Source organism: Olea europaea, unplaced genomic scaffold (genome assembly GCF_002742605.1).
Source record: "Olea europaea var. sylvestris unplaced genomic scaffold, O_europaea_v1 scaffold93, whole genome shotgun sequence".
NCBI classification, from domain to species: Eukaryota; Viridiplantae; Streptophyta; class Magnoliopsida; order Lamiales; family Oleaceae; genus Olea; species Olea europaea.
Window position 1 is genome coordinate 85,906 of NW_019267788.1, and position 16,436 is coordinate 102,341.

Genomic DNA, 16,436 nt, shown 5'->3' on the forward strand with positions numbered 1-16,436 from the left:
AATTCAAATAGAAATTGGTAATTAAAATTATCTAAGATATATGATAAACAATAAAAGCCTTATTTTATCAAATATAAATTCAATAATTTAACATTTAAAAATAAAAATTTTAATAGCAATATTATTGTCTCACTTTAATGAATGAAGATAATAAAATGAATTATCAAAAACTAAAAAAAATAAATAATAAACAGGTACCAAACGGGGTAATGGCCATGCCCTGCCCTACCCCAACCTGCCCAACCCGACCCGCCTCGCTTAGCCCCACCCCACCTCACCTCAAATGGGTAACAGGGCAGGTATGGGATGAGAAATTATCCGGCCCTACCCATTGTCATCCCTATTTCAAACAAGGTGGTAAAAAAACACTTTCCTTCTATACAAAGGTTCACTAAATCCAACCTTTCTAATTTTTATTTCAACTACAGGGAGCTTTTATTGATTTCTATGTCAGATCAAGAAAAATAAACTCGAATAAATTATATTTTCAAGTACATTGTTGTATTCCACGTTGTAAAATGCATCGTTTTCCCCTTGAAAATTTGAACTTTCCTCTCAGGCTTTTTCCATACAATATGTACTTCTCCTTCTTTGTTCAAATTTTTCATTGATCGTTACATCTTTATAAAACATTATTTCTTTTATACAAATGTGTGTGAAATTTTGAAATACAATCTACCATCAATCCTTAACATTTAAGATGTTAACATTACCTTCAAAATAATACAACTCATACACTGCACGAGCCAAAAACTAGCTATATGAAATTAAACTAAAAGAATTGTTCCCTAAATGTTCTCTTATTCTAGTTTTATACAAATTTGGAACTACTGAATTCAAAAAATACCATAAATTACTATACATTAATTGTATCTCAAGATGATCGTTATTTCAAAGCAATCATGGAAAATCTTTTCATCAACAAACGAAATAAATACTATTAATTCTGATGAAATATTGCTACTACTAACTATCTCCTCTTCATTTTCCAGATTTGGAGATTTCTTTGATTGTTTTAAATTCATACAAATCAAGGTATTTTCGCAGTTCGTGTTCATAACAAATAAAATTGATTATGCCTTTTTCTTAAAGTGATCCACTGAATCGATTATTTAATGTTTTATAATTATATTGAACCATCATGGAAGGGTTAAATTTCTCCAACTTTGTAACATGTGTTTGAACAAGAAGTTGTATTTAGCGGAGATTAGTACTATTCTGACATTATTCATTGGATTTGGCTATAGTATAATGTACTGAATTTCCTGATGACTTTTGGTTCTTCTATTATCGTGCATGTTAAAATGGCTTTTTCTATTATTACCAAAAAAAAAAAAAAAAGAATTGGACTTTTCCCTTACCTTTCATATGTATTATTACAGTCGCACTCGCAGTCACTTCATAATGCAATCTTGTTATAATGTCATCAATATCATTGGTACAATGACCTGCATAAAAAGGTAAAGTTCACAACAAAATATTCGATAATATGGAGAATTCGCTTCACTTACACCAAATAAAGGAAGAAATAGAGCTATTATCTAGCTACGTGATATTATAACAAACATTATTGATATCATCGTGTAATGATATTCCATTGTATATGCTCAAACAGTATGTGATATTATCCTAAACCAATATCCAAAATGTACAAATAATCACAAGGTGCGATAGAGTCGTGGATATATGATATAATAACTTTTCAATATTGATATATTATGAGTTCTTAACTACTCTATTTTCCTCAATTTATTGTGACAGATTTATAAGAAGTTGTGTATAATAACATGTTACATAGGTTGATAGAATTTAGTATATGCCTACATAGCCGCTTTAACTTGATTAACATGATACAACATGGAAAGCAACTTCATAACATGTCTACTTTATAACCACATATTATCTATGCGTATTATTGTGATTATGCATTTTTCTTTTGCTTCATTTCTTGAACATTTGAAATGCTAAAAGATATGTTCAAAAAGGTGGTAGTGATTTATTCTAGATGGGATTTACTCGAGATGCAAGAAGTCATTAGTATAAAGATACGAAGCCACGCTCTGAAGGTCTAAGAGAATGACACCAAACAAAGAAATTATTCTTCAAACATTTATTACCCGGCACAAGGTTGACAATTGAAATAGAAACTACAATATGCTAATTATTATTAGATCTTCTATGAAATGAAAGAAGGGCAGCTTAATCAATTTTTTGGCTTTCTTAGGATAAGGATCAAATAAATGAAAACTGTGCACTTCTCCTTCAACCACAACCACCACTATCTCCACTTCACCATTCCGCCAACTTTCTTCACACTCTCAACATAAAGAATTTCTCTCACTGTCAATGGATCCTTCTTTCCTAAACAAACCCGTAGCTTTTTGCACCATGTCTCGAATAGACTAAATGCATTATCAATAAATGAATCAATCGTTGCATTTTCAATCGCACCACGAACTAATGGATAAACAAATATCAAAATCCCGTATGGCAATTTCTGCTCAGTATTATATTCTTTAGGTTCTGACCCGATTAGATGGGATAAAAGCTCCACGAGGATTGTGATGACTGATAAGTGTGTTTTGATCATTTACAACTTAATTAGATGTTAATTTTGATGATTGAAGATTACATATGACAAATTGGATGCAATTTGAAGTCAAATGAGTGAAATATAGTTGAAATATTCTTACAAATCAATTTTCAGCTAAAAAATTTATACTCCAGATTTTTGGCCTCAATTTGAAGCCCATTTTTGAGATAGAAAACTTTCTAATTCAGATTTCTTTTTTATATTTATACTTTTGAAGTTTGTTTAAATTTTATTAAATTGTTCACGAATTCAATCATGTTTTTATTCATTGAATGAGTAAAATATGGGTTGAGATTAAATTTTAATTGATTTATTGACGTGATTTGATTACTGCTCTATGCTTAAGGTATATTGTTGTTTCTTGAATCTTGTTTCAATAAATAAGTGCAAAATATGTTCATAGTAAATCTAAATTCCAGGATTACAAGTAAGATTAAATTGATCTAGGTTTTTTGCTTATATAAAGTTATTTGAGATTGATTTAACTTTTACTAGATCAGTTATAGATCCAGTCATATTTTTTCTATCGATTAATTAAAGTAATTGTAGAGTTTCAATTTCATTTATGTCATGGACGTTTTTTAATCTCATTTCAATGAGAAAATGTGGGAATGTATTAGAAAAAGCCTAGATTTTTTAGTAAAACGCATGAATAATTGATGTCGATTGATCCAATCCGAAACTTCACTAATCGCATACATTGATATTTAAATCTCATTTCAAATTGATAAGCTATTTTCCCACAATCCACGAAAACTCTAGTTTGTTAAATCCTTTAAACAATTCGTCCATCTTCTTGTGGAATCGATATCCTAAAACTGTGCTACAACTACCGCGTTATACTTTGAGCCTAATCAAGTGTTCAAATTTTGAAGAGAGAGAAAGAGAGAATTTATTTTTCTTGCTTTTATTGATTGTTAAGTTTAAGAATTAGTTTCTTGACTTAATTAAAAGAAGGTGCTCACTTATCGGTGTAGTCTTGACTTTGAAGAATTTCATAGAAGACTTAGAGGTTTGAAGTATCATATTCTTGGAATTAAAAAGCTGGAAGTTCATGATCCAAAAAACTAGAAATTCATGATTCAGAATTAATTCGAGAATTGACCATCGAATTTAGGTAAAGATTCAAATCCTTTATTCTTAATATAATATACACGTGAACATCTCGATGATCTGTTTTATTGAATTAAAGAATTTTTTTTTAAATTTTTGGATAATTCAGCTTTCGCGTTCAAACAATTTTATTCTCTCTAGCATCACTAAAGGGTATTTATTGCTTAACAGTATTCAACTTTGAAATTCATACATATCATCAGCTAAGAATCTAATAAATTTTTGGTTTTTATTCAATTGTGTCATGATGGAAAGACGATCGAAAGAGGAAGAGAAACGGCATTGTTTCAATCTTTGCTTGGATTCGGGGGTTCGCACACTGGTAACTGAATTTGGTTTCGAGTCTAACAATTTGCTATAATTAAATGCATTATTTATAAATATCATTTTGTACTACAAAGTTTTAATGCTTTCCTTTAATCATGAATAAGAAAAAATTATTAACAAGCAAACAAAATATTTAGGGTAGAATTGGACAGCAATGCTAAGGTCTTGAATTTCACTGAGAAACTAGAAGCAGCTTGTATGGCGAAATGGAGTTTGAAAAGATGACCAAGGATCATGCCTTTATCATCCTTGAAATTCAAGTAAGAGACCATTGCATCGTTTTGCTAGTCTATAGTCATAAAGTTGTCCAACTTTTTCTCTAAACAAGTGGAAGAAAATATCTCGTTCTGCTCATCATTATATGCCCTTTATAATGTTACAGACTTGATTGAGATAAGTATCTGAGTACTGAAGAGTTCATCAATTCTGTGATAGATGGGCTCAAATCAAAACTTTCTTGCTGAGCAATAGCATACTTGAATATTTGCATCAAGTTTGACAATTTTATGTAACGCATAAAAATGGGGTTAATTACTTGAATCATCACTAAACTTTGCGTGAAGTTTCTATGGGGTTACTAAACTTTTAAAAATTATCACGTTTATCACTGAATTTAATAATTCATTATCCCATCCATCAGTTTTTAAATTGCTAATAATGTGGATGTCAAATCTTTCGGTGACTGACGAAGAAACTTTTGAAGTTCAACTACCCTCGGGAAACCTTACGACAAAGTTCAATGACCAATCAGGTAATTGACCCTCACATGCGATCCTTATATATCTCCATGAAGAACATGAACATGAATTAATACATTAAATTACAAGAACATCCGAAATATCATGCAAAGCATAACGGTTTATCTATAGTGGAAATTACACAAAAACCTACCTTTAAAGATTCCATTTCATAAATCATATACAAAGTTTGCTATTTCAAAAATCAGATTTTTGTTAATTAATATATTATTATTAGATTAATCTATTATCATTTGAAATTAATTATACATCCATTCTCTCTCCACTCTCTCTTCTGCCCTAATTGTGGAGCCAACGACTGTCTTGATACAGCGAAAGTGGGAAAACACCTTTGTGAACGGTTCTAAAGAGAGAGTGAAGAGGATTTTCGCTATAACATCCTCCGACAAGAAGCAATTATGCAATTTTTTTGTTTTGGGGAACTTTTGAGTATGCTTTGCAAGTCGTTCATTCTCAAATAATGGTTGTTGTGGTGGTGTTGGGGGTTCGTTCTAGTGGTGGTTCGTTGGAGACGTGGTGATGTTCCTCACTATCGCTCGTCGTCGTTGGTGCATCGATTTGTATTTTTTTTCGGTGGTGTTCCTCCAGCAAGTAGCAGTGCTCCTCACTATCGCTCGTATCGCTGGTGCACTAATCCCCTTTTTTTTTTACATTGTTTGGATGGCGGTGGTTGATGTTGGCTGAGATTGTGGTGGTGGTGGTGGCGGTGGCGCGGTGGTTTGTAGTTCAAAAATCACCATTTTTTGGGCGTGTTTTCAATTGGTTGGTGGGGACTGTGGAGTGGTGGTGGTGCTCATGGCGGTGGTGGATGTGGGTTTGATGGTGGCAGTGGTGGTGGCGGCTGCGATCTAGGTTGTTTCTGGCAACAGTGGACATTATTGGTTTCAGAGTTTGGTGTGTGATGGTGTGGTTACTGTGACGGTGATTTTACATTGACGTGGTGTGGGTGGTTTCTGTGATGGTGGTTTTGCATACCGGTGAGATGAAGGTGGTCGTGGCAGGTGTTAATTGGGGGTTGACGGGATGGGACGGGGTATTTGTGACCAATAAATTGGTTTGTGACTTGTAATTTATTAATTTGTGACCATAAAATTAATTTTGACCAATTATTTTGATATAATTTGTGACTGACAAATGAATTGTGACTAATTAAAATTTTGATTTTGTGACTAATCAATGAATTGTAACCTAAGAATTTTTTGATTTGTGGCCGACAAATTAGATGTGACCAATAACAATTTTGAGTTCGTGACCTATAAAATTTTTGATTCGTGATCAAAAAATAATATGTGACCTATAAAATTTGTGTTTGTGACAAATATTTCGATGAGTTGTGACCGAAAAATTAATCTGCGACTTATAAAATTTTTGATTCGTGATCGAAAAATAATATGTGACCTATAAAATTTGTGTTTGTGACAAATATTTCGATGAGTTGTGACCGAAAAATTAATCTGTGACTTATAAAATTTTTGATTCGTGATCGAAAAATAATATGTGACCTATAAAATTTATGTTTGTGACTTATAATTTATTGAGTTGTGACTGAAAAATTAATCTGTGACCTATAAAATTTTTGATTCGTGATCGAAAAATAATATGTGACCTATAAAATTTGTGTTTGTGACTTATAATTTATTGAATTGTGATCGAAAAATTAATCTGTGACCTATAAAATTTTTGATTCGTGATCGAAAAATAATATGTGACCTATAAAATTTGTGTTTGTGACTTATAATTTATTGAATTGTGATCGAAAAATTAATCTGTGACCTATAAAATTTTTGATTCGTAATCGAAAAATAATATGTGACCTATAAAATTTGTGTTTGTGACTTATAATTTATTGAATTGTGATCGAAAAATTAATCTGTGACCTATAAAATTTTTGATTTGTGATCGAAAAATAATATGTGACTTACAAAATTTTTAATTTGTGACCGAAAAATAAGTTGTTACCAATAATATGATAAGTCGTGACTAAAAATTAATCTGTGATTAATTATTTTTTGGATTTGTGACCAATAAACAAACTGTGACTTACAAAACTTTTGAAATGTGATCGTAAAAAAATTTGTGACATAAAATTTTTGATTTGTGACCAAAAAATAATAAGTGACTAATTATATTGTTAATTTGTGACCAAATTGTATAGATTTGTGACCTAAATATATTTAATGAATAAAATAATTAATTAACTAATTAAATTATAAATAATTTTTAATAAAAATCTGATTTTAGAAATTTGAAACTTGTTTTCTTGTTTTTGAAATGTGCCATAATTAATTTCTTAGTTATGAAATTTTCCCTTATCTATATTCCCTATAAATCTTTATAATAATTGTCACTTCAGGCCAAATTCATATTCCTTCACTCAAATGTCAATAGAAAACACAAAATAATTCAATTAGATCTTAATTTCAAGTTTTGTATAAAATATTATTCATGTTCTTGGGTGGACTATGTTACTCTCCAAGTTGAGGGGTCAATTCCTAAGGATGGGGTCAAACCATACCCCCAAAACTTATGGTGTCAATCCCTAGGGTAGGGGGCTCAACCTTACCCTCTACAAGGTCATCTGATGGCTCGTTTTTTGTGCTTTTTTTTCATGCCTTACGGTGTAGGATCATTTTTAAGGTCTTTTTATAAAAAGTAATTAAAACTTTACGAAGGGAGATTACCTTTCTTAGCCGAGTAGCCTGCTTCAGAGAGTTTGAAACCTTGAAAATGAACGATCCATCTCCACTATATATAATTTTTTCATGGGCTTGAAAATAAGATATTTATGTTTAAAAATCTCCAGTGTATTATTGCAATTATCATTTTGTTACAATCCATAAAATCCAAGAAAAGAATTTAAAATCACTGAAAAAATTATAGAAAATTCTAAAATGTTATGTAAATCATCTCGACTTGGTGTTTTCAGCTAGTTTAGTAATGGCAAAAAAATCGGTCCCGCTGGGTTGATCGGGCGGGGTGGGGCAGCATGGGGCGCCCCGTCGCGGGGCTGGGCGGGGCGGGGTGAATTTTTTTTTATTTTTTAATTTCAAGTTATATTATTATTAGATAATAAAATACAAATGTAAAATTTTAATTAATTACAAAAGAAATAAAATTTAGTCAAAACGTAATTTTATTTGAAATTATTTAATTTTTAACATTTTTATTTCAAGTGTTTACTTTGAATTTTAAAATTTTGAATTTATATTTTTATTATCTAATAATAACATAATTTGAAAATTTAAAAATGTAAAATAAAAATAAAAATTAAACGGGGCGACAAATGGGACGTGGCCTCGACCCCGCCCCACCCTGTTTGAGGCGGGGCGGGGCGGGGTGTCCGGGGGTGAGGGTGCCCCGCCCCACTGCCATCCCTAAGCTAGTTCCATGTGTTCTTTGGACTTCTTTTACTTGGAAGTGGCAGAATCGATCACCTTAACATTGCCGATGATAGTGGTTTCCATAAGGAGGTGGTTGAGTTTGGTGCTCACGGAGTGGTTTAGAGATTGTGTTGGAATACAGAAGCATAATCACCCATAAATTAAAATATTTTTTTAAATTAATAAATAAGATCGTCTAAATGTTTATGTATATGTTATATCAAAAATAAATAATTCGATTTTTTTATCTAAATTCAATAGTCAATTCTTGAATAAATTCTAAATTACGAACTTTCACCTTTTTAGATCACGAGCTTCCAACTTTTTAATTGCAAGAACTTAATGCCTTCAAATATCCAAGTCTGCTGTTGTATTCTCCAAAGTCAAGATTATACCAATAGGTGGACACCTTTCTTTAATTAAATCAAAAACTAATTCCCGAAGTGGACAAGTGAATAAAGCAATAAAATAATTATTTTCTCTCTTTTCTCTTTCCAAATTTAAACACTAATAATTATGTATTATGATTGTTATTGTAGGAATTATAGATTCTATCTAGTCTCTATTTATAGAGATATATTAATTTCAATCCTTTATAATAATAATTCCATGTTCAAATAGGAGTTTTAATTAGAGTTGAAATCCAATTATTTTATATTCAGTTACATGTGTTGTCCTAGAACTCTAATTACATTTATAATTAAGTTGACAACTTATATAGTAATTACAATTTACTACAAAAATTTATTGTAATTATAATAAAGCCTAAAATTATTATCCAAGCTCCAATAATTATATCATGTTTAGTAGACCCTAGACTACTCAATCCAATTATTAGTCTTTATTTTTCATTAAAAGTAAAAAAAATTAAACTCTTGGAATATATACTAGATTACATAAGATAATAAATCTGTAATACTTTTCTCTGATCTACCGTGTATGTGTTTTATTCCCGTCTAAGATATAAAAATTAGGTATGAGCATAAATAACCGTTTTGCCCTTCTAATTATTTTCACTAGTATAAGTATTATTTTTTTTATGGTCATGCGAACTAATTATAAATGTCGAAATTTAGCCGTCATTAGACACTAAGCTCAAATTTTAACCGTTCAACAAAAAATACTTAATTAGTCACTCTACTCATTTTCAAAACCACAGTTTCTGACACGAATTCATGTTCTCTACTTCGCTTATTCTCAAGTTCCCAACTCATTGAGATATTTCACCAATCAAATTGATCTTACCCACTTATGAATAAAATAGCCATTAAAATCACGAAAATAATTGTACTCGTCAAGTTGTCTGAGCAGTATGCACCAAGTGTACTAATGTCATCTTTAACTATTTTTGTGATAAGAACAAATCACAAACCTAAATAGTGAATTGGTGAGCATTACAACCTTCTGATACGAGGTGCTAATCCTTATACATTGATTGTGAACAAATTATTTATGATTAAAATTTAAGTTGTGTCGCACTATATTTCTCGACGCAAGTACTCAATTTATATTCCACAAGTAATCATAGGCACTTTAATTCGCACACTCAATAATAAATTGATGAAATAAATAAATAAATTTACAGTTTATTTATTATAAATTATTGTTTTATCATAACAAAATATATTATATGGACAAACAACCAACAGATTGAACCTTGGCACCCAATGCTTTAACCGAAGTTCTGCAATTGTTATTTGTATGTAATGTTGGCTCTTGTCCTTGTGTGCTTCGTGTAGGGTATAAAGAGGCTCATCGGCTTGGTTTATTTGCTAATACTACCCTAGTTACTTATAGCTAGTTTCATTTTATTCCAATTTTTATTTAATCTCTTATTTCTGGCGATATTGCTACAATAAAGATGGCCATTGTTCAGGATTATGCTGAGTGTACAACATGTGATGTGTACTCAGTTTGACAGCCCACTCACATGAATGGGCCCTGCAATTATTTTAATCACGGAATTCACTCGTGTGATGTGAGAAAGGTGTCAAAGATGATGTAAAAATGAGTGTACTTATAGCATAATTCCTATTGCTTAATACTAGAAAACAGTTAATATATAAATATATTTGGGTAATTGGCACAAAACGTCCTTACCTTTCAAGTCTATTGTGAAAAACGTCCATACCTTTCATTTTTTGGCATTTTTGCCTTCATTTCAACCTTTCTTTGCGCTGGACGTCCTTCCGTCCATATTCCGTTAGTTTTTCCGTTAATTAAAGGGTAATTGGCACAAAACGTCCCTACCTTTCAAGTCTATTGTGGAAAACGTCCTTACCTTTCATTTTTTGACATTTTTGCCCTCATTTCAACCTTTCTTTGCGCTGGACGTCCTTCCGTCCATATTCCGTCAGTTTTTCCGTTAATTAAATACAAAAATACCTTTTTCTTTCCATAAACAAGGATAAAATTGTCCTCACCCACTTCACCCCTTTTTCCCGCCATCAACTTAGTCCATAAGTAACAGTAGCAGCGACATGAATCTGAAAATACTTTAAATGATTAAGTTAAATAAAGAAAAAATATCGTGAACACATTATATTTCACAATTCCACAACTACTGTTGCTGTCATCTTGTATCACTGGAAAATTTTAGAAAGACATATTAAATGGGTAGTCAATTTATAATGAGCCAAAATGGTGAATGGCTCTTTTTGGCTCAATAGAGAAGATGAATGGCTCATTTTAAATTGACTCATTATAAATTGACTACCCATTTAATATGTCTTTCTAAATTTTTCCAGTGACACAAGATGACAGCAACAGTAGTTGTGGAATTGTGAAATATAATGTGTTCACGATATTTTTTCTTTATTTAACTTAATCATTTAAAGTATTTTCAGATTCATGTTGCTGCTACTGTTACTTATGGACTAAGTTGATGGCGGGAAAAAGGGGTGAAGTGGGTGAGGACAATTTTACCCTTGTTTATGGAAAGAAAAATGTATTTTTGTATTTAATTAACGGAAAAACTGACGGAATATGGACGGAAGGACGTCGAGCGCAAAGAAAGGTTGAAATGAGGGCAAAAATGTCAAAAAATGAAAAGTAGGGACGTTTTCCACAATAAACTTGAAAGGTAGGGACGTTTTGTACCAATTACCCGAATGTTTAACGGAAAAACTGACGGAATATGGATGGAAGGACGTCCAGCGCAAAGAAATGTTGAAATAAGGGCAAAAATGCCAAAAAATAAAAGGTAGGGACGTTTTCCACAATAGACTTGAAAGGTAGGGACGTTTTGTGCCAATTACCCTCATATATTTTCTTACAGTATAATTTTTTTTTTAATATAGTACACATAAAAATGACAGTTAATAATGCAACCCCATTATCAGCCTCAAAAGATTCCTTTCCTATTTCAAACCTTCATATCAGTTTTTTGAGCAAGCACAAATTCAATTATGTTTTCTTTCTCTTTTCTTCTTATTGTATGTACAATTCAACAGTGACGTGCCTGTTTATCTGCCCTTCACTTCACGAATGGGATTAAGAGGGCGTATGAGCCCCATTTTACGAAAAATTTCATGTTAGAATAGTAGATTAATGGAAAATGTGTTCTCGAAAAATAAGGATTTTTTTTATTTACGTGTAATATTATTTTAATAAATAATATGAGGTTGAAAAGAAGAGAGAAAAAAATATATTTTGGAAAGAGTGAAAATCAAACAAGGCCTTAGACAAAACGTTAAAATACCCATTAATCCTTTTGTTAGAGAAAAAAAAAATACAGTAATACAAAAGAAAATGATTATGATTGAACGCCTCTAAGTCAGAATTCGGGCTGGAAGCGATGCACGCACCCATCGTCCGCTTGTCGACCCGCAGTAGGGGCCTTACGGCCCCAAGTGGTACATGTCGTTGGCCAAGCCCTCGCAATGAATGTCCTGTGTTGGCCGTTTTGAAGTACAATTTTTATCGAGCGACGAGTGGAATCCTTTACAAACGACTTAATATATTTTGGAGAGAGTGAGAATCAAACAAGAGCTCAGACAAAAAGTTAAAATACGTATTAATCCTTTTGTCAGAGAATAAAAAAAATAGTAATACAAAATAAAAAGAAGTCGAAATTTAATTTTAGCCACTAATAACTGGTCAGTTTTGAGTCCTGCCTGTGATGAGAAAATAAAAGCCCAGGCAGGCTTTTAGAGTTGCAGAGTCTTCATATACACTGACACCAATAATAACACATAAATGGCCATTCTGTAATGCCAGTCCAATAGCCAACCCCACTCATCATTCACTGCCACCTTTGACCAGTCCTTTTCCGATTCCATTACATGAGCATGTTTGGTACAATTTAAAATTTAATTAAAATCAATTTTTTTATCGTTATTTAACAATTTTAATTGATATTTTTGAATTTTTCTCTCACAGATAGAACTCATTTTATTTCTAACGATCGAAAAATCAATTAACAAAATTCCTACCAAACATACACTTTCTTTCACAATTCTTTGATATTAAACTCTCATAAATAGTACACTCTTTTTTTCTATTTACAAAATCATTAAAATAGTACACACTAGATTTATGCCCCTTATCATTAAATATATTGGAAAATAAGTTACCAGTAGATGGATTTGAACTATTTGCAAACTATTAGGGATGTAAAGGGAATGCAAAGTATCAGAACTAGTCGAACTAGAAGAAAATCAAATCAAATCGAACAGTTCATTTCAATTCGATCGACTCTGCTTCAATTTTAAACAGTTTTTTGTATTAGAACGTAGAAGATTTTTCATTTCTAATACCCAAAACCAAGAACATATATGGTCCAATTAACCTTTTTTGGGAATAGATGAAGAAATGAACCCAACCACATGGAACAACTAGCCATTTTTTTACGCTCACTTAGGAATTTTAGTTATGGAACCATTTGGCTCGGTTCTAGTTCACTGTATAGAATATGGAGCCAATAGCTCATCTACAAGATACCTTTTGGTTATCATTTTAGTTCAGATATCTTCGAAATCTATGTATAAGTAAAGATGCAGAGACAAGTCTTGGTCATGTGAAGAGTCAAGATGGCTAGGTTTGAATATTTGTTAATCTGGTTAGAATTTGTTGGAAAATATGGGATGTGGATTGCCATATGAGGTGATCCGAACCACAAGATCTTAAAATGGATTGGAAGGAACGGTTTGAATAGAATTCAAACTCATAATTCATAACTTCTCACAAACCCAATTAACTCTTATAACTCTCAACAACTCTCATGACTTTTGTCTAGCAATTGGGAGAGAGAAAAGAGGGCAAAAGAAAGTGTTAAATTCGTATGGAACACTTAGATTGGAAAGGCTCGAGAACTATTATTTTGGCATGAAAACTCACAACTTTTGGTACTTAAATTGTGAATAATAATCCCATTCCATTATAAATGGGGTTAGAACAATTGGCGTACAAGAAAATGTCCACACTTTGGTTTGTTGTATTACACTTAGTAGGCACTACACTATAAAATGTGTGTATTAGCACTCAATCTTTGCATAGAATTTTTCTATATGATCTCAAATTGCATTAACATCTTGAAAAATCTTGTTGCTCAAGCTATTTCAAGAGAAGCCCGCTTCGACCAATGGTATGATGGGAGAAGGATCAATCACATTGAATACTAAACAACTAACTTACTCCGTTAATAGATTATCAAGTTCGAAAACTCACCTGTTATAATTCGAACCCTAAAAGGTGCTCGTGTCCAATGAATTCGATTTATCTCTTATTGAATACTAGAGCTAAACTCGTGTTCATTTTAAGTAAAAGTAATCCCTTCGACCGCAATAAAGCCGTCTGGCTGGCCGCCTAAATAACTAACATAGTTCGTGCATGTCTATTACCGGCAAACATGAAATTGAGTATGGCAGCACAAAAATGAAATGCATCGACAAGCATAATCGCCATAGCATCCAGAATGACATAAATATAGTTCTGTGCAAACAATTGGGATAATTAAATTCTAAAATTAATAAATAAAAATTATAGTTTAATTAATATGATTATAATTATTTAGAATCTGGTTGGTTTTTGTGGGAAGCCAAAGCAATAATAGAATTTGCCAGTTTGTTAATGGCATCAACAAGGCCATTGATTCCTTGTCTGTTAATCTGAGCATTTGACTCCTCAATTTGCAGTCTTCTCTCATGCGAACTCAACACTTCTCTGTGTCTTCTCTCTTCTCTCTCTTCACGTGAATGAATTGCTTCTGCTATAATGGAACCACTTTGGGAAATTGCACTGCAAACTTCTTGCAAACTGCTGCCACCCGCGGCGGCACCGCCTTCACCTCCTTCTCCTTCTCCTTCTCTTCTTCTTCTTCTCTTGGCTGGCGAGTCTGAATGCCCACTTGTATCAGAATCTGAAATAACATTCAGTTTATAATTAGTCGTCACCTACAAAATTTAGAAATTTTTCAAGAAATATGTGAAAGAGAGTACCCGCCGTGGGCAACGACGGCTCAGCAAAGGGGTGGGTAGGTGGTTGCGCCGGTGGCGGTAGGGGTAAAGGCATTGTTTGAGCCACGATGGCCTGAATAGGATTGACATTTGAAGTTCCAATCCCGCCACCCACTACGTCTTTCCTCTCCACGACCTCGACCAATGCATCAAATATCTGCGGCAACATATTTGAAGGCAAACCGTGTTCCTTCCTCTCATTCCTCTCCATCTTCCAATAAGATCTCTCTTCTCCGCCGCCTCTCTCCGCCACCACTCTCCTCTGATACTCTCTCACTTTCTTAAAATCTCTCATCAAATTATCCCACTTATCATTGCACTGGTTTTGGCTTCTGAAAATCCCATTTTTCCAGCAATAATCTTCCACACGTTTCCATCTTAACTCTCCTGGTTTGCCTCTCTCATGAGCACTACTGCTTTCTCCGCCATGCCTGATCATTAATCTTCTCTCATCATCCATTTTCTTTGCTTCTATAAGAACCATTGTTTCTTCAACTGTCCAGTTCCCTTTCCTGTACTCCCTCGGCTCTTTAGCCATCGCCTCACCTCGCCAGATCTATTCAAGAAGATCATCGACTAACTCTCATTTTATTATCATCAATCTTTGATGAAACGTAGGTAAAGGAGAAAGAGAAACTAGAGATGTGCTCAGTTTTATTGAGCATTTGAGATCTCTGTCTATTGGCTTTAACTTAAATATATGTAAACTCTTATAATCTGGCTTTCAGATAATCCTACTTATTTTTAGTAAGTTAGATGAGATCTGGGGAAATAATTGCTGTCAAAGGGTATCAACTTATTTTTATTTTAAGAACTGAATAATCAAACAATAGTGCCTTACTTTGAAATAAGTAATATTTTTTATATGATGAGAAAAAAAGGATTATAAGTTAGAGAAATGATCTTCGAAGTATTGTCGACTTGACATATCAATTAATTTATAAATAAGTTCACGATAAGTTACATGAATTAAATTATTCACCAATTATATCGAAATACCTCTGCAACCTATCAAAACTCTCCAAAGCCTAACTACGTCCACTCATAGAAAATGACCAAGCATCAAAGAATGCAAATAAAATATAATTGTAGGTCCATTTCAAGCTGACATAACAAGTCAGAAAAATATTTGAATCATGTTACTTGGACAATCATTTTTTAAAATATTGAATGATAATTATACTTGTCAACATCATATTTATTCATTTCAAAAACTGTTTTTAAAATTAATGGACCAGATTTTGACACCATCATTGTTGTCATCCATTATTGTTAGCAACAACTGTACAAGTAGATTAATTCATAATATTTAGAGGAGTGAGGGATATAGAATGTTAAATATTAATAAATAATGTAATCTAACATCAGTGATGCTAAATATCAGTCTAGTTGACTACACTTTATAGATTTAATTAAAAAGGTTATGTGATTTTGTATTTAAATGAATCTATCATTAGATGTGTAATTGTCACATAAACTGATATTTAACAACAGTTGTGATAAATAACAGTACTCATTATCAATAGAATTGCTCGAGTTACAAAGACTTCATGTACTGGTTTAGCTTCGTTCAAATTAATAATTTATAAAATATGTGTTTCAATTAGAGTATCAACAAGAAGAAATTGAACCTTGCTAATGATATATTTGACCCTATTTGGTAAGAATTAAAAGATTTTAACCCTGGCTTCGGCTCCATTTTATTGAGATTTTAAGGAGAAAAAAATGTATTTTGACATAGTAATTTTTTAAGAGTTTGGTTAAAAAAGAAGAAATTTTTTGAATTTACGTGTAATATTATTTTATTGAA

General features: G+C 32.2%; 1 protein-coding gene across 1 annotated transcript; it reads right to left on the minus strand.

Moving 5' to 3' along the window:
• Positions 1 to 14,140: 14,140 nt before the first annotated feature.
• LOC111392442 (trihelix transcription factor ASR3-like) lies at positions 14,141 to 15,888 on the minus strand. The gene is made up of 2 exons (XM_023017792.1): positions 14,609 to 15,888; positions 14,141 to 14,529 (listed from the first exon to the last, which is right to left on the minus strand). The coding sequence occupies exons 1-2, from the start codon at positions 15,162 to 15,164 to the stop codon at positions 14,177 to 14,179; spliced, it is 909 nt and encodes a 302-aa protein (XP_022873560.1). The 5' UTR covers positions 15,165 to 15,888; the 3' UTR covers positions 14,141 to 14,176.
• Positions 15,889 to 16,436: the final 548 nt, after the last annotated feature.